Source organism: Megalobrama amblycephala, linkage group LG1 (genome assembly GCF_018812025.1).
Source record: "Megalobrama amblycephala isolate DHTTF-2021 linkage group LG1, ASM1881202v1, whole genome shotgun sequence".
In the NCBI taxonomy this organism is placed as follows: Eukaryota; Metazoa; Chordata; class Actinopteri; order Cypriniformes; family Xenocyprididae; genus Megalobrama; species Megalobrama amblycephala.
In genome coordinates this window covers 37,952,906-37,971,558 of record NC_063044.1, presented here as the reverse complement: position 1 = coordinate 37,971,558, position 18,653 = coordinate 37,952,906, and the positions used below count along the sequence as shown (strand labels likewise).

Genomic DNA, 18,653 nt, shown 5'->3' with positions numbered 1-18,653 from the left:
TAGGTTTCTGACAACCTCTTGGATTTCAGCAAAAATATCTTAATTTGTGTTCCGAAGATGAACGAAGGTCTTACAGGTTTGGGACGACATGAGGGCGAGTAATTAATGAGAACTGTCACTTTTGAGTGAACCATTTTTTGGAGTTCTGAACATGTCTGTTTTTGTAACAGCATGTTTCTTTAATAAATAGTCTTGTTATTCCTGGTGCTTATTGATTTTACAGATGTTTGGAAAAACCATGTTGCACTTTTTGTTGTAATTACAATTCTCTGTTTCTCCGCACTGGAGTCTTCAGGGCCTGCAGACTTATGGTCTGGAATTACAATCATGGCATGTGTTTTTGGTCTTGTTTGCTTGAGGAGATGATATATCACATCAGGGAACGATATCAAAATAGGGGATGCTTGGGTGGAATACTTAAACGATCCATTTAATGGCTGCCCAAGGATGAACCGCACATCACGACCCCTGAATCATTTATTAAAATCAACCACATATGAGGTAAAATCATGACAACATAAAAATCTTTGGTCAATGCAGTTATATACAGTAGATTATGTAAGGCTCACTCCATAAGCCTCTTCTGAAACTCAGCAGGTCATTATTTAGTTGCAGCTGAAAGCATTTTCTCCTGATTTAGGTTATTTAAGCCACTGATGATGAGCAAACACGTCACGGCGTTCTCAGACTCACGGCGAGCTGAATGATCCATTACTCTGGTGGCGACTGAAACAGAGAGATGATGGGGTCCTCATGGTTGGTTATCACTAAAACACTGCGAAACTTGTCAAATAAAGTTTTCAGCTGTGAACGACGCATGTTCTCATTGTACATGATCTCTTCCAGGTGATGATGGCCTCGGAAGTAATGCAGCAGCCTAAAGAAAGACAACAAGACAATGTCTACATTTATATGCATGCAAATAATCCATTCATAATGTAATCACCTCATTCAATCCGAATAGAAATCTTGATTGAATTGGAAGGGGTGATGTAAACTTTAAATAATCCACTAAACAGGAAAAATGTAAGTATGTAAACACCTGAATCCGACTATTTTCTCAATTGGATTTAAAAATACCATGTGCATAAATGCAGTGTCGTGATATACATATATTTACATTTTACATCTTATAAATGTGCATATGTTTATTTACGTCTCGCATCTTATGAACTGGGTTTCTCAATCATCAACTGAAGCACAAGCTGTTAAAGCTCCGCCCTCTTCTGGAAAGTGGCCAGGAGTAGCAGCTCATTTGCATTTAAAGGGACACAAAAATTGTGTGTTTTTGCTTAGACCCAAATAGGGGCAAATTTGACAAGCTGTTATGATCTGTGGGGTATTTTGAGCTGAAACTTCACAGACACATTCTGGGGACACCAGAGACTTACATTACATCTTGTAAAAGGGGCATTATAGGTCCCCTTTAATCATAGAGACCAATGACCACTATCTTTTGATGTGTCAGCTTTCACGTTAAAGGGTTAGTTCACCCAAAAATAAAAATTCTGTCATTTATTACTCACCCTCATGCTGTTCCACACCCGTAAGACCTTCGTTCATCTTCAGAACACAAACTAAGATATTTTAGTTGAAATCCGATGGCTCAGTGAGGCCTCCATAGGGAGCAATGACATTTCCTCTCTCAAGATCCATTAATGTACTAAAAACATATTTAAATCAGTTCATGTGAGTACAGTGGTTCAATATTAATATTATAAAGCGATGAGAATATTTTTGGTGTGCCAAAAAAAACCAAAATAATGACTTATTTATTGATGGCCGATTTCAAAACACTGCTTCAGGAAGCATCGGAGCATAATGAATCAGTCACGTGATTTCAGCAGTTTGCTGGTTTGACACGCGATCCGAATCATGATTTGACACCGAAGAATCATGACACTCCGAATCTTCCTGAAGCAGTGTTTTGAAATCGGTCATCACTAAATAAGTCATTATTTTGTTTTTTTGGCGCACCAAAAATATTCTTGTCGCTTTATAATATTAATATTGAACCACTGTACTCACATGAACTGATTTAAATATGTTTTTAGTACCTTTATGGATCTTGAGAGAGGAAATGTCATTGCTCCCTATGGAGGCCTCACTGAGCCATCGGATTTCATCTAAAATATCTTAATTTGTGTTCCGAAGATTAATGAAGGTCTTACGGGTGTGAAACGGCATGAGGGTGAGTAATAAATTACATTATTTTCATTTTGGGGTGAACTAACACTTTAAATATGTCACCAAGGCAAAAACTACATTTATACTGGTGGTACTGTAGCAGTGTTTAGGGTTCATATAAATGCAACATTCAGAATCTGAAATTAGACTGGATTCATTCCAATTAATGAAAATGAGAGCATGAAAACTTACCTACTGTTCAGAACAAAGTCAGGTTTGAGAGTTTAAAAAAAAAAAGCTATTAAAAAAAATGCTCTGTCACCTGGCAAACAAGCGCAGATCCTCTGGGTTCTGTGCTGCTGGGACACGGAGGATGGCCTGCCGCTCATGTTCGGTCAGGCTGGCCAGAAGAGTTTCCGTCATTCTTTTATTGAGAGGAGATTCTCCTCCGGTCTGCAGCTCAGCGCTGGAGTTATCCATACTGGGACTCGTCAGGGTCATGTCATCGCTACTTGCTGCAGAGAGAAAATGAGAGAAACTGCTGAGACTTTATTTGATTATAAGGGCGTCTCTACTCTCAAGTGTGTGTCTGTGTGGTGTTGTAGTTAACTGGGTTGCATACTGGGAGAGCCGAAGCTCAGGGCACTGGGCGTGCTCAGACTTCGTCCTGTAACGCGTGTTACTAGGGATGGCTCCTCCTCCCGCAGACCAGGCTCCTCCTCGATGGGCGGGACCATCAGATAAACATACGTATGGATCTGAAACAGCAGCCGGTGCTGGAGCATCCATACCACCATCTGAATGAGCTGGGCCTGTTCAGATACACACATAATGGTTGCAATAGTTACTGCATCTTCAAGTAGGGGATAACTGCCTTAAAAGGGTACTTCACCACTGGCAAACAGGGCTTCCAATAAAACTTGGCTGTTTATGCAGGAGAAAGGTGAAAAAATTGAAATCGGTGATACTTGACTTCAGAGAAAACTTCCCATAATGCACTGGGCGTTCAAGGCTACTCCCACTAGTCTGTTATGTATACGCTTACCAGAGTCAAATACCATCTTGCTTTAGTAGGAAATACTTCTTAGCAAACTTATAGTCATAATGGTGTCGACTTGTATTGTTCCTGGTTCGAGAATTCAAAAAGTAAATGTTTAGCGCGAGTAAGTTCCTTTCGGTTTCCAGTGAAGGATCCAGCGTGTTGAAGGCAATGGCTAAAGGCTGCAAAGAATGGTAAATACAGAGAGAACGCCATGACGAAGAATCTGAAAAACCTCCGTAACAATACAAAACGAGATAAAAATTGGCAAAGTTACACTTTAACCACCCAAACCTTGACCCTTACTGACCATTGTTGAGACTAAATCAGATGAATAATGAATGAATATGTCCACAAAAAACAATTGGCCACCAACAGTCCTTTGTCAGGGTAGTTCCATATTTAATTTTTGACAGGAATGAAAACGAGGCTGAGGAATAGAAGTACAGTGTGATAATGGACTGTAATTATTCGATAGCCGAGTGTTCAGCTGACGAAACATCTTTCCAAAACACTTTCAGCAGACAAGAACTCTATAAAACAGTTTTGAAAGTTGTGAGATTTGAAAGTTACATGTGATGTAGGTCTTTTATATAGCGCATGCCATTGGAAAGACCTTCACAGCCTCATTAATTCAATGTGACGTCTACCCTGACTAAAGTTTATACATCTGAAACAAAAACATGGCTTTTAAAGGACTAAATCAACCTAAAAAATTAATTACAAAATAATTATTTCTGACATAATAATTCATAACATTTTTACAGAAATTTAAAGTTTAAAGAATAATGTTTAAGTGAATTTATTAACTAATTTAAAATTTTTTATTTGAGTACATCACAATCTGTCAGGCGGACACATGCGGTCTAGCAGCAAAAGTTCAAATTTCAAAGCATTTGAAGCTCAAATTGGATCCGAAAATTCAGCATTTGCCTATGTACGGAACTCCACAATGCTTCTGTACTGCTCTCCATTGAAATTGAATGATTTCCTGTCTGTTGTTTGTCTGAGATAGTGAAAAGACGGCTTACACTAACCTCATGCACAGGGGCATCCAGTGGATTCCTGAACTCAGACAGAGATACAGGAAGTGAGAACTTGGCTAACATGGAGGGCAGGTCATGACCCGGAAATTGGAGGGCGAACTGCTCAGCCAGAGGAGAGTAGCTGGGGGGGGGGGGGGGGGAGGAAGAAATAAATCATGATTAATGTCTGCAGTGGATATTAATCATGAAGGAATTAGATTTTTTTTGTTTAACTTTGTACAGTGTGTACATTAGAACACAGACAATGCAAAAGAGCTTTGAGTGATTTTCTAGAGATCACATACTCACATGCAGATGTTTGCATGGGGGGAGAGCATATACACGTTGTTCTCACAGAGAGGGTAGATAATGATAGCTTTACCCCAGTACACCAAATGCGCAGCTATCTGGAAGACCTGTGAAAGGCAGTGTAACATTTCAGAGCAGGGTTTCTCCAATGCATTAAAAAACTGTATATACCTGTTGCATTCCCGGCTCGTAAGCTTATAAAACAGCCATAATATTTTTCAACTAAAACCATATTGTATCTGATCAGTAACATCTCATTAATGAGTGAATATGCACATTTTTTTTTTTTTTTTTAATGTTTTGAATGTTACCATGTTTTTTTTTTTACAAAAAGTTACAAAAACTACAGCAAAAACCAGCATGATGCAAGAAAAAAAAAGTTTTCAATATTTATGAGAAATCTTATTTGAGTATATCATTATATGAAATCAATAAGTACATATATGGTAATTGCCAATGTGAACTCCATTAAATTAAATGGATTTAATTCAATTCCTTTGAACTTAAAAATGCATGACTGCTCAAAATAGTGAAAATTAATGAAAACTACACATTCTTTTTCTGACAAGTCAAAACAACATCAGTAATAAGGAAAATACGATAAGCAGCCAGAATCTCCTTTTCATGCTGCAGTGGTTCATCAATAGGTAGCAGCAGAGTGAAGTGTGGACTTCTTTTACGATCCATCTTTCGTTTTTCAGATTTTGACTATTTGTTCTAATAAATTTCTGATCTACAAACAGACGTTAATTTAATTTGGGTAAATTGTGTGCGTATGCGCAAGCATCTGGTAAGAAAAAAATGTGTGTTTAGTGTATGAAAGAGGCTGAATGTAGTTTACAGAAGAAGACAAATGTCTATTTGAGACAAATTTCACAACTAATTAAAAAAAAAACTGTAGGGAGGTATCCGGTTTGTAAAAGTGGGATTTCTGGACCTGGACTTCAAGTCATGTAAATAAATCTTAAAAATCACTAAGTAATATATATATATATATATATATATATATATATATATATATATATATATATATATATATATATATATATATATATATATATTTTTTTTTTTTTATCCTTTATCCTTATCCAGTAAACCATGAATTAAGAGTCTAAGGCCTTTGAATATTGTCGTGGACAATATATATTGCAGTGAAAAAGATCAAAAAACAGTTTTAGACTATATACAGTCTATCCAAAACGTTTCTTCCATAATGTTATTACAACAGAATATTTTTCTGTCCACAAGGTGGCAGCATAAGGCTAACTATATCAAAAACAAATGCTGCATAACTTGATGAACATACCTCTTAATTTTATTCCCTTAACCTGCAGGTGTCAGTACACCATCATATTTTTGCCAGAACCTTCAAGACTAAAACCACAGCTTGTCTTTGTCAAACCAATAAACCGTTTCCAAACAAACATGAAAAAAGGACATGGCTGATAAAAGTGCACGGTGGCGTATAGTCTTTGACCTGCAGGAGAGCCAGGTCAGCGTCTTGAGCCAGCTGCTGCAGGTTCTTCACGGCCGAGCAGGTCTTGATGAGCCGCACCAGAGCAGGAGAGCAGTCCAGAGGGAGCTGAGCCAGCAAGGCCTTCTCATTGTCCAGCAGCAGCAGTGCGTGATACGGCCTGCAGGGGGCACACCATGACAACACTACTTGCTGTTCAAATTACACTCTGGTCTAAATAGCAAGTGCACTTGATCATGCATAAAAAGCAGGCAAGACTATGTTTAGATTATCAGATTACCATACTATTGCTAAAGTAAACAGTATACACACTGTGCACAAATAATAGATAGATGAATTACTGTATTTGCCAAAAATTGCACTATATAACAAAGCGCACTGAGGAATACTATATCCCATTATTCAACGTGATAAAGACTCTTAATTGCACATAATTGCATTAAGAAAGCAAATTATGTGATTTTATTTTCAAGAAAATAACTGGAGCAACTTTTTGAATTATATGCAACATGATGAGGGCATGTGACTGAAATGGTGCTAAATATCCTGTATATATGCTGTAACTCACCGAATGGCCTTTAGGCTATGCTCAAGAGCCTCTGGTGGGATGTGTTTCCCTCCAACACGGTGGATTTTGTGTGGCAGGCAGAAACTGACCTCAAGCCAGTTATTAATGTGAAGCCGAACAACTCCAGTTGTGCAGAGACTGAAAACAATACACAGTGTATAAGGTTGTTCACCTTATTTTGCAAAGCAGAAGTAAACTATTTTCTGTGAATATGCGATACTTTTGATTCATTAGATGCTATAGGGAAATAACTAAATAATAACAAAGTGCAGTAAATGCTGTTTACAAACCAGTGTGTTTATGACTACGATAATAAATTAAAATGATACCACTTTGCAATATCAAGCAGCATAACATTTAAGTTACAAATGGATGCACCCATAAGGTGGTTACAACTGTATGCAACATTAATTCATATATGAAAATTATGGATTTCATGTTTTCATGCGTAAGAATTTAAGTTAAAGCATCAATTACAGTTGTGAAACACAACTTGTAGCATTATATGCAGCATGATTTAGCCCAGCAGGACATTTGCTTTTAAACAATTATAGCCCTAACTAACCACTTCCCTACTCCTAACCATAACCTACCCCTAAAATCACAGGTAAATTTGTTGATAAGAATGTTATCAACCCCAGATGACAGAGTGCTTGGGTAAATGATGGTTAACGTAACACCACTCACCTGTCATAGGCCTCTTTTAGGTCTCTAGCTAATTTACACTTGGGAAGGATCTGGCGAAACGGCGACTGTGGGGTGCCGTCTGCTGTAATAACAGGTAAACGGCATTGTGAAAGTCATGTAACACCTTCAGTGATTATATCTGCAGGACAAACATTGCAGATCTCGAGGGAATGAGATGTCTCACTCTCAGTCATGGTGGTGACCTCGTCCTGCACTGCTAGCATGAGCTTGGCCTCTCTGGTGAGGTACTGACATCTGCGCTCCTCGTGCTGCAGGGCTATGGCAATGCGACGAGACAGGTTATGCATACAGTTGATGACTGAGGCGTCGGCATTGGCCTGTAGAAAGCGGAAACAGATGAAAAAGAGTAAAAAATGTTAGTACTTTTTGCTTGGTTACACAAAAAAGTTTCTCTAAACCATATGAAACCAACATGAATACAAATAGTACATTTCTGAAAAAAAAAAAATAATAATTAAAAAATTTTTCCCTGGACTTTTCATTGACAAATATCTCTAATGCAAACTATAAAATTAAGTTACAGTACAGCACAGTCTTTGTTTTGCCTGTCTATTCTATCCTTCTATTCAGATATTTTTCTCCAAGATTTAATGCCCTAATATTTACAATGTACTGTTAGTTACATGATTATTGAGGACAAGAAACATCTCAAAGAACTATTATAATGTGAAGTGTATATAATCTTATCTAAAATGTTTGCACACATTACATTATTTCACAAAAATACATGACGTATATATATGAAAACAGTCATTGTTCATTTGATTCATGCAATAATTCATGCACGCAATGACTTGAATGTTTCAAATGTGCACATATGTTAAATTTGCAGACTAATGGTGGGCAGTGGGACAGAGGGAGGATGCCGAGAAAGGGAGTGGGCATTGCTTGAGAACTGATAGGAGCGTGACTCTGCGTTTTCTGCAGCTGGAGCTTTGACTCAGCACTCTGCTATGTTAAGTCATGGTGGCAGAGGGGAGGGTCTGATCATGTGCAGTCTGATTGTGCAGGGAACAGAGTCCCGCCTCCCCGTCAGTCTGTCTGATAGACAGCACACTGGAGGCTTATCACAATCCGCACCCTTTCTGAGAAACTCTTGACCTCAGATATCCTCACAAACAGCTGATTCACTATACAGGGGCTCCAAAATGATTCAGTATTAAAAAATATATAATTTTTTATACATATTAAACAACGATCAAACCAAATTATGATGCCCTGTCCTTCATCAAGCATACAAAAGTGTCCAGACACTGGACATTTAATATCTTAATTTAGAACAAATGTATGTTTTGCTGGAAAAAAGTGCTTACACTGTCTTTCTTTAAAATAAATGGCACTTGGTTTGATATTTTTTAATCTAATGCCAGGATAGTCACACATATTAAGTGTATCTTAATATTTATGGGGGCCAACATATAAAATAGTGGTGTGCTAAATAAATAAATAAATATATATATATATATATATATATATATATATATATATATATATATATATATATATATATATATATATATATATATATATATATATATATATATATACAGTCAAACCAAAAATTATTCAGACACTAGATTTGTTTTTTTTGTTTGTTTTTTTACTAGTGGGTGCAGGACACTATAGTTCATTTATGTAAGTGAGGATAGCAAAATAAAGTAAACTGTGACATATTATACCCCAAAAATTGTTCATACAGTGGACTACCAGTAAAACTGATGCAAAATTTGGAACCAAAAATTATTCAGACACTTTGACCTGACCATGTTTTGCTTAAGTGTTATCTGACATAATTAAGATTATTTTTTTCTGACACAGTTTAACTGAGTTTTATTACCATTTTTTTTTAAACTATAGTGAATAAACTGTATTAATGAATGAAATGTTCAAGGAGTCTGAATACATTTTGGTTTGACTGTACATAACGTAATGCATATATCAGAAGATAATGCCGAAAGAGCCATTCTGTACTGTAATGTCAATGTGTCATGCAAAGAAGAGGGATTAATTATAATATATATATATATAGTGTGTGTGTGTGTTGTGTTTGTACATATATTACATTGTTTTCATTAAGGGTTTATTTAAATATACTTTTTTCTTACCCTTAATGCAAAAACCACACTGAACAGGATCATGGTGGGCAGCTCTCTTTTGGGGGAGGGGTCAGTTTTGGAGACCTGGGGAAAGGAAAATCATTAATAAGTATATTTAGATTAAGTTCATTTTATTATTAAGTATATATTTCAAGAAGGAGACACATGCTGATACTTTTAGAGCAACGATAAATAATGTTTTGAAGTTACTTATCTTACATTAAATTTATTGAATGTTGCATAAAGCGTATTGCAGTTCAAGTTCTAAAAAAGTACAATCTTGAAAGAAACTATTTCTTATATTTGAGAAATAAATGTGAACTATTAAGTATGTGTATGTAGAATATACTTGTATTGTGCAGGTTAGTATTGTGTTGATAACATATATGCAGCATACATAACAGAAAAAGTGATCATTTATTAATATGATTCAATGCTGAATTTACCTGCAGCTTGACTTTGTTTATTATGAATCTTTGTTCTAAATCAGGTTAAATTCTCATTCAACAAATGCAAAGTATTTCTTGGCATAGTGGTCTTCTAACATATTTTCTCTCTAACAGAAGGTGGAGCTGTTAGCCTGTGATCATGGATGTTGAGGCAATATCACCAGCAGCTCATCATACATACAGATTCCTCAAACATTTCAGATGTTTATGAAAAAAATAAATGGCCAAATTACACAGTTCGAAATCCTTCACTTTCATACTATAACCTATACGATTTTTAAGAAATGAATTCTTTCATTCATCAAGGATGCATTAAATTAATCAAAAGTGACTGTAAAGATATTTATGTTACAAAATATTTCTATTTCAAATAAACATTGATCAGATTAAGTATTTAGCAGCACAACTGTTTTCAACATTGTTAATAATCTTGATCATCAAATCACTATATTAGAATGATTTCTGAAGGATCATGTGACACTGAAGGCTGGAGTGATGGTGCTTTGACATCACAGGAATAAACTACATGTCAAAATATATTAAACACAGAAATTAGATGTTTTAAATTGCAATAAAAGATATTAGCACGTCTCACCTGAATACTATGTGGAGGCTGCAGTAAGGTTGGATGTCCGACGAAGCGCACATTGTCTATTTTTAGTTCAAACTTCTTGCCGCACATATCAGACTTGGTGGCCAAGATGGTGGCGAGAATAATATCAGAAAACCTTTGAAGGTAAAGGAATAAAAAAGGAATAAAGAAAACACATCACAGGAGGGGTAAAACTAAAATTAGTGGATGTAATTACAGTGGAGAGTCTGATTGGGTTTCAAGTGCTAATCTAGTCAGCACTGACAATTATACACTCACATACTGTATATATTTCTAGGGGATTCACAAGGGATGGGTGATTGGGCAAATGATTTGGTGAAGCCTCTGGACTTTGTCCCTCATTTAAACCTTTAAAAGGCACTTATAAGTGAGAATGCGGGTGATTGTATCCCTCTGGCAGAGTGATGAATCTGGTGGTTTATACTGTATTTCACCCACTCAGACAAGGTCCTTTAGAGTGAGGTACAAAAGTTAGTGATCTGATTCAAACATTTAATTATGTGAGGAAAAAAAAAAAAAGGAAATGTGTTGTGCTCATGAGCATTTCATTAATGCAGGCCCCATCACCTGTACCATACTTGATTGAATGGCATTTCTTGAAGTATCTCAGGCGATTCTCCCGCAATATTGTATTTCAATTAATTTAAATTAGCAAAATTACAACTTATTCAAATCCGTGACCCAAGATTTAAGCTGATACTATGATCTTAGACATAAATTACACAACCTATCACAATTACTCACAATTTCTCAGATTACACTTGCCGTTTGAATGCATATATATATATATATATATATATATATATATATATATATATATATATATATATATATATATATATATATATATATATATATATATATACTGTGAACAAAACAGAATTTAAATGTCAGACAAATAATCAGGGAGAAAAGATGGGGTGCTCTGGAAAAAGGAGAGGTGGTTTAGAGAATGGTGGTTTAATCTTACCCTGCTACCAACTGTTCATCAGTTAGTGGAGTTTGTTCTCTGAAATGGGAATAGGGCCATAAAGAAAGAAAAAAAGCAAAAACAAAAACAAAAATATGCAGCAGACAAGTTGGCAGGATGCATGACAAGGGTGACAAAAACAAACCAAATTTTAAGATTGAAGATTGATCAACCAGGACAGTAAGTTTGTTTTCTTTTTATTTTTTTAAATCTGAATTTTTATGTATTAATTGCTTTTTTATTGCCTATGTGTGAACAGCTTGTAACGAAACTTAAAATAAAAAACAAGACCTTCCCCGACTTCCTAGGTTGTCTATGAAAGCTGATTTTTAGGCTGATGAAGGTCTCGGGATGTTTTTGCCGGGAAAATCAACAGGATGTGACATTTATGCGCGCTCATGAAAGCCTTTCTTCCACATTTAAAGGAATGCTTATACAATGTTCTGGATAATGCCGAAAGAGCCATTCTGTACTGTAATGTCAATGTGTCATGCAAAAAAAATCGATTAATTCAACATATAGTCTCACATAACCAGATCTATATAGTCTCAAATATACTTTATAATCAAACTATCATAACAGTGCAATTTTAATGACCTCATCTGTCGACATGATGCCGGTGAATTGCAGAGCTGGTGCGAATATATCCACATCTCTATGATCGGATGCTTTCTTAACTGCTGCTTTCTCACTGCTGTCGTTTTAGTTGTATGTTTATTTGTTATTGAAAGGAAAGCACATTTACAAATTTATTTTATTTATTAAAGCACATTTATTTTCTAATCTTCACTCTCAGCAGCGTGGATGGCATCGGGATGATCATTAACAGTATAAACTCCTTTTTACTACCAAGTGAAGAATGAAAAAGAACTTAGTTGTGAGAATTACCGATCTTGTCTCTTGTATGTTACATGTGCGAGCATGAGTATTAAAGGTGCTAAAGAGGATCTTTTCGTCGACTGAGAAACCAAAGACTGTTAGTGAGTTTTTGAAATGAGCGCATGCGTAAGAACAACCCCCCTCCTTCACAGCTCATTTCGAGGGAACGCCTCCCAAAACTCGTGCACGAGTATTGGAACACGAGTGTTTACCGCCAGCATTCGCTGTGTCGTGTTAGTGGATTCATTATGTCGGACTCACCGCAGGTAACTCATAATCTACAGTTGTTACTCCTGACAAAAACATTGCATGCGGCGCCTGTAGAGTGTGGAAAGTTACTGGAGCGCGCAGCTGCGCACGTCTCGCACAAGGAATGTCACGGCAGTGATTGACAAGCCAGAGGGCCAATGTTTGGCTGATGTTTTTAAGGCCCTACCTCGTGCACAGATGATGTATATTAATATTATTCCTTTCAGTGCACCTAATAAATAGTCTTTTATCAGTTAGTAAAGACAGTTTCAAGTAATATTGCAAAAATGTATAAAACAAAACATCCTCTTTAGCACCTTTAAGTTGCTGGCTGCAGTTCACTTAATGGCCACCGGTGTCGCTAATAACAAGGGTTTCTGAATTCTACATAGCCCCTTTAAATAGCCATAAGCTACGCAATATCGCGTTCATTATCGCAGATGAATCGCCTTCGATAATGAACGCAATATTGCGTAGCTTATCAGTGAACTACGGCTCTGTCTATTAAATGGCGCTCTATTTGAAAGCAGGTGATGGCGATTTAGCGGTAATCAGGGAACCGGCTTTACTGACTAAATGCGCGTGACAATCGCATGCGATATATCGCCCAGCTAGTTGTATGGCATTGTTTTTGTGCATTTATAGAGGTGAAGTTTTAGGCTTATAACTATAATTTTGCCTATGATAATAATAATAATAATAATAATAATAATGTAGCCCACTATATATCATTATATCACGCAATAATGATGTTAAACAGATTTCAGAGTGATACAGTGACACAATCATATTATGTATTATTATTTACATAATATATGTAAATATTAGGGGTGTGACGAGATTAAAATGTGATGAGATTTCTTGTTGAGGCGAAAAGCAGTCTTGCAATATTGCCATGAGGAGTGTGAGGGTGAAATTAGGATAGAGTATGTCACTGTTACGTTCACATTACGCCTCCACAGCTGTTTTTGCTTTTTATAGAAATAAAATCCATTTAATTCAGTTGAATAACGGTCGCCGCCGCTCTCTATTCACAGAGTACGCATGTGAAAGTGAAAGTAAAACGCAAGCGTGAATTCAAATGCGATTTCAATACCCAGCATTTTGAAAGCGGCTCCCTGATGCATGCAAATATCAGGCTGGGCAGTGTAGTTGTTGTAAGCATCTCTCAGCTCTGTATCATGATTGAAGAAAAATTTGGTCTCTATTTGCACTTTGAGTATTGAGAGAGGACTTTGATTATGGTTGCACTTATTGTTTGCACTTGATAAGACTAAGAGAAAACTGTGTTTATTCATTTAATGGCAACACTTTATAATATGGTTTAATTAGTTTAACTACTTTAGTTACATGAACAAAGAAAATAATACTTTGGCATCATTGTTTAACATTTACACATTATTAAAATCAAAAGTTGTATTTGTTAACATTAGTTAATGCACTGTAAACTAACATGAACAAACAATGAACGACTGTATTTTTATTCACTAACATTAAAGAATAATAAATAAACACTATAGCAAATATATTCCTCATTGTTAGTTCATGATAGTTAACACATTAACTAATGTTAACAAATGAAACCTTAATGTAAAGTTTTACCATTTTTAATTATACTTTTTATTTCTATGATCAATTAGTGGAAAGGAGTTCAGTTAGGAGGTCTAAAGTTGTAGAAGCTCATAAATCATGTACAGTAAGGTCTGAAGAGACTCATATGAAATCAAACAGGAAAGAAGTCAGTCAGTTGAGTTTGTGTCAAAACCTTTTACAGTGCTTGATTATTGTTGTCTTTTACTGCATATGATAATTCATACTCAGAAAGTAGAACTGAAATGACATTCATTACAAGATGATTAGTTAAAGGGTTAGTTCACCCAAAAATGAAAATTCTGTCATTAATTACTCACCCTCATGCCGTTCCACACCCGTAAGACCTTCATTAATCTTCGGAACACAAATTAAGATATTTCTGATGAAATCCAATGGCTCAGTGAGGCCTTCATAGCCAGCAATGACATTTCCTCTCTCAAGATCCATTAATGTACTAAAAACATATTTAAATCAGTTCATGTGAGTACAGTGGTTCAATATTAATATTATAAAGCGACGAGAATATTTTGGTGCGGCAAAAAAAACATAATGACTTATTTAGTGATGGCCGATTTCAAAACACTGCTTCAGGAAGCTTAGGAGCATTATGAATCAGCGTGTCGAATCATGATTCAGATCGCGTGTTAAACCGCCAAACTGCTGAAATCACGTGACTTTGGTGCTCCGAACAGCAGATTTGACACAAAAGATTCATAACACTCCGAAGCTTCCTGAAGCAGTGTTTTGAAATCGGTCATCACTGAATAAGTCGTTATTTAGTTTTTTTTTGGCGCACCAAAAATATTCTCGCCACTTTATAATATTAATATTGAACCACTGTACTCACATGAACTGATTTAAATATGTTTTTAGTACCTTTATGGATCTTGAGAGAGAAAATGTCATTGCTCCCTATGCAGGCCTCACGGAGCCATCGGATTTCAACTAAAATATCTTAATTTGTGTTCTGAAGCTCTGAAGAAGGTCTTGCGGGTGTGGAATGACATGAGGGTGAGTAATAAATGACAGAATTTTCATTTTTGGGTGAACTAACCCTTTAAAACATTTCTAATGCATCTGCAGACTATTTTTCCAGTCATGTACTGGATTTCTTTGAGGATTTCTTAAAAATACTGTAAAAAAATCTCGCCCTGTCTCTGTGAACTCAATTTCGTGTCTCATCACACCCCTTGTAAATATATTATGCATTATTATCTCAATGATATTATGTTTCTGCTACTTAAAACTTATATATATATATATATATATATATATATAATCATGTTCCCAAAACTATTACATATAACATTAATATTAATTTGTAATCAAGTTTCAATTAAGTTTCTGGTTCAGTCAGTATATTGTGGTTTTTAAGCACTCAATAATGACCCTTCATAATATCCAAATAACAACCTAATCATCCAATATAAAAACATACAGCACAATAGACATAATGAACTCTCGTGACGATGGTGATCTCTTAACATGCCACTAGAGTTTATCCCATGCAGAAAAAAGCTGACAAGCACAGAATAATTTAGGTCATATGTTTGGTGTATTAGCAGAAAGCACATTTACATCCACAACATGAACAGTTCTAGTCAAAAAGGAATTAATAAACCCTTGATAGTACCTTGAATCACCATCCTGGTCCTCCGTAGAGTCACCTGATGTATTCAACACATATGGACTCCGCTGTTTTGCTTTAATGACATAAAAATACACACCATGAAAAGCACAATTCTTGCATGTCTAAAGTAATGTGATTGACAGTGGAAATATGTCAAAATGTATCAGTATCAATCACAGGTGTGGCAGTGTCAGGTTGATACTCATCACATGCAGACATAAATATTACAGTCTCCAGCAGAAACGCCAGGATGACATACAGAAGAGGAGGCAGGAGCACTTACACGCTGCTGATGAGGTGTTTTCAGATATCTTCTGGAACGGGTATCGGAAGAGCAGTTTATTTCCTCTGCTGCCAGAGCTAACTAGTATAACGCTTATAGGACTTGTTTTTTCTCCATTTGGCTGCAGGCTGGATTCTGACTGTTTCCACATCAGCTTCGCATCTGAATTTAAATCTGCAGACCACTGCTTGTACATCCTGACGCGTTTTCTAAAGTATATTTAATCTCAAGGGAATTAAGGTTGCAGCTGAAGCTGAAAACGTGCAATGTATCGTTTACAATACAGGTTTGGACGGCTAAAGGGTTGCACTGCGTGAGAATTTAACTGAATGAGTGCAAGAAATCCAGTGTTTTTGATGAGCTGCATCTCTGATAACCTGAAAAAAGAACTGACCTAAACGAATATGGGAGATAATGGCAGTATAACACGTTCTGTTAGCCTGCTAGTTAGCCAAAAGATAATGCTAAAAACACTGATGCAAACCAGTTAATGGTATCATTAAGTAGAGAGTAAACCAAACTGTTTTGTCCATCAGTCACCAGCTGGCGTCATTGAATGTCACCTAATCTGACAGTGAAGTTTAGGACTGAGAGCTGCATAAATAAACGTCATTCCTTACTGAAACATACAACATTGTTTGGTGTTACACTACGTGCGCCGAAGAAATACAAATGACAGGATGCAATGGTTCCGCATGCATAAGACTTCAGATCGCTTCAGATGCAAAAGCCTCTAAGTGCCATCTGAAATTTTCTTCTGAAATGAGTTTTTTTTTATCAAGCTTGTATGTTTATGTTCAGTTATGTCACTTTAATGGTAATGAAAATGACCTATTAATTGCCATTAAATTACTGAACCCAAACGTACGAGCTTGATAAAAATGCTCATTTACGAAGAAAATTTCAGATGGCGCTTAGACGCTTTTGCATCTGTGTGTGTGTGTGTGTGTGTGTGTGTGTGTGTGTGTGTGTGTGTGTGTGTAAAACACATAAGGCAATAAGTTTAAGTTTATATTTATTGTTTTATATTTTAAATTATGAAAACCCATAATGAAATATTAATTATTAAAATTTTAAAATTATGATAATCCATATGCATGTGTCCATATGACATAATAGGCCTACTTCATTGTTTGAGCGATTCATATCGATTACTTAAAGGGTTAATTCACCCAAAAATGTAAATTCTGTCATTTATTACTCATCCTCATGCCGTTCCACACCCGTAAGACCTTCATTAATCTTCAGAACTCAAATTAAGATATTTTAGTTGAAATCCGATGGCTCCGTGAGGCCTGCATAGCCAGCAATGACATTTCCTCTCTCAAGATCCATTAATGTACTAAAAACATATTTAAATCGGTTCATGTGCGTACAGTGGTTCAATATAAATATTATAAAGTGACATATTTTTGGTGCGCCAAAAAAACCAAAATAACGACTTATTTAGTGATGGTCGATTTCAAAACACTGCTTCAGGAAGATTCGGAGCACAAATGAATCAGCGTATGGAATCATGATTCAGATCGCGTGTCAAACTGCCAACGGCTGAAATCACGTGACTTTGGCGCTCTGAACAGCAGATTCGATACACTGATTCATTATGCTCCGATGCTTCCTGAAGCAGTGTTTTGAAATCGGCCATCACTAAATAAGTCGTTTTTTTTTTTTTTTTTTTTTTTTTGGCGCTCCAAAAATATTCTCGTCGCTTTATAATATTAATATTGAACCAATGTACTCACGTGAACTCATTTAAATATGTTTTTAGTAGCTTTATGGATCTTGACAGAGGAAATGTCATTGCTCCCTATGGAGGCCTCACTGAGCCATCGGATTTCAACAAAAATATCTTAATTTGTGTTACGAAGATTAACCAAGGTCTTACGGGTGTGGAACGGCATGAGGGTGAGTAATTAATGACATTATTTTCATTTTTGGGTGAACTAACCCTTTAAAATGTAGTCTCAATAGCTAACTTTTGTTTACTGAAGTTGACTGCGTCCCATTCACATGGTCCACACTGGACCACAAAAAAAAATATATATATTTTTTTTTTAAATGTCCCACTTGTGCTTGTCTTTATAATGGCAGTGAATACCGACCAGCATCAAGCTTTTAAAAAAAAAAAAAAAAACGAAATGGTATCACAGAATGGTGCATTTGACACGTCGTATATTCCAAGTGTTCTGGGTGTATATGATAAAGTGTGGTAAAAAAAAAAAAGTATTCTTTCACGAAAATCCGTTGGTCTTCTGTGCATGCCTACACTGAATAGAATGATGACAATATTCCAGTGGTCCTTAACCCTGTTCCTGGAGCCCAATTCAACAGCAGATATCACAGTTATGTTTTGTTTCTCTGTCTTGTTTTACGGTACATTTACACAGTACAAGGATCTGTGAAAATGACTAAAAACGCTGTATTGTTCATGCCAGGCCAGTAGTTGGTGATGATGTCACTTTGTAAAGAAACCCTATGCTCCTATAGATGCATGCGCATGACGTCACAGTTTTCACAAATTCGTGTTTTTGTTTACATGGAGACAATAATGGTATAGTTTTCAAAAACTTGCACTTTGAAACCCGTTTTTAAAGGTTTGTGGATAACACATAAAGTTTTTTGCTGAAAAACTAATAAACAA

At 36.0% G+C, this 18,653-nt stretch overlaps 1 protein-coding gene across 5 annotated transcripts; it reads right to left on the bottom strand.

The window, feature by feature from the left end:
• Window positions 1–459: 459 nt before the first annotated feature.
• Window positions 460–16,687, bottom strand: nprl3 (NPR3-like, GATOR1 complex subunit). Of its 5 annotated transcripts, none has more exons than XM_048191356.1 (14): window positions 16,013–16,687; window positions 15,733–15,802; window positions 11,379–11,417; window positions 10,391–10,523; window positions 9,356–9,430; window positions 7,414–7,567; window positions 7,230–7,311; window positions 6,543–6,680; window positions 5,978–6,134; window positions 4,501–4,607; window positions 4,204–4,333; window positions 2,738–2,939; window positions 2,450–2,642; window positions 460–877 (listed from the first exon to the last, which is right to left on the bottom strand). In XM_048191356.1, exons 1-14 carry the CDS (start codon window positions 16,206–16,208, stop codon window positions 712–714), a joined length of 1,842 nt encoding a protein of 613 aa, XP_048047313.1. In that variant the 5' UTR covers window positions 16,209–16,687; the 3' UTR covers window positions 460–711. The 5 variants fall into 5 exon arrangements, with proteins under 5 accessions (XP_048047313.1, XP_048047322.1, XP_048047329.1 ...); XM_048191365.1 differs by having other exon boundaries at window positions 7,230–7,308; XM_048191372.1 differs by having other exon boundaries at window positions 2,750–2,939; window positions 16,013–16,686.
• Window positions 16,688–18,653: the final 1,966 nt, after the last annotated feature.

Excerpts from the sequence above, each read along its gene's own strand:
- nprl3 (XM_048191356.1), bottom strand. The coding sequence starts at position 16,208 with ATGTACAAGCAGTGGTCTGCAGATTTAAATTCAGATGCGAAGCTGATG. Across the intron at positions 6,681-7,229 it reads CTAAAAGAGGCCTATGACAG|TCTCTGCACAACTGGAGTTG; the intron begins GTGAGTGGTGTT and ends TATTGTTTTCAG. Across the intron at positions 2,940-4,203 it reads TGGATGCCCCTGTGCATGAG|GCCCAGCTCATTCAGATGGT; the intron begins GTTAGTGTAAGC and ends GTATCTGAACAG.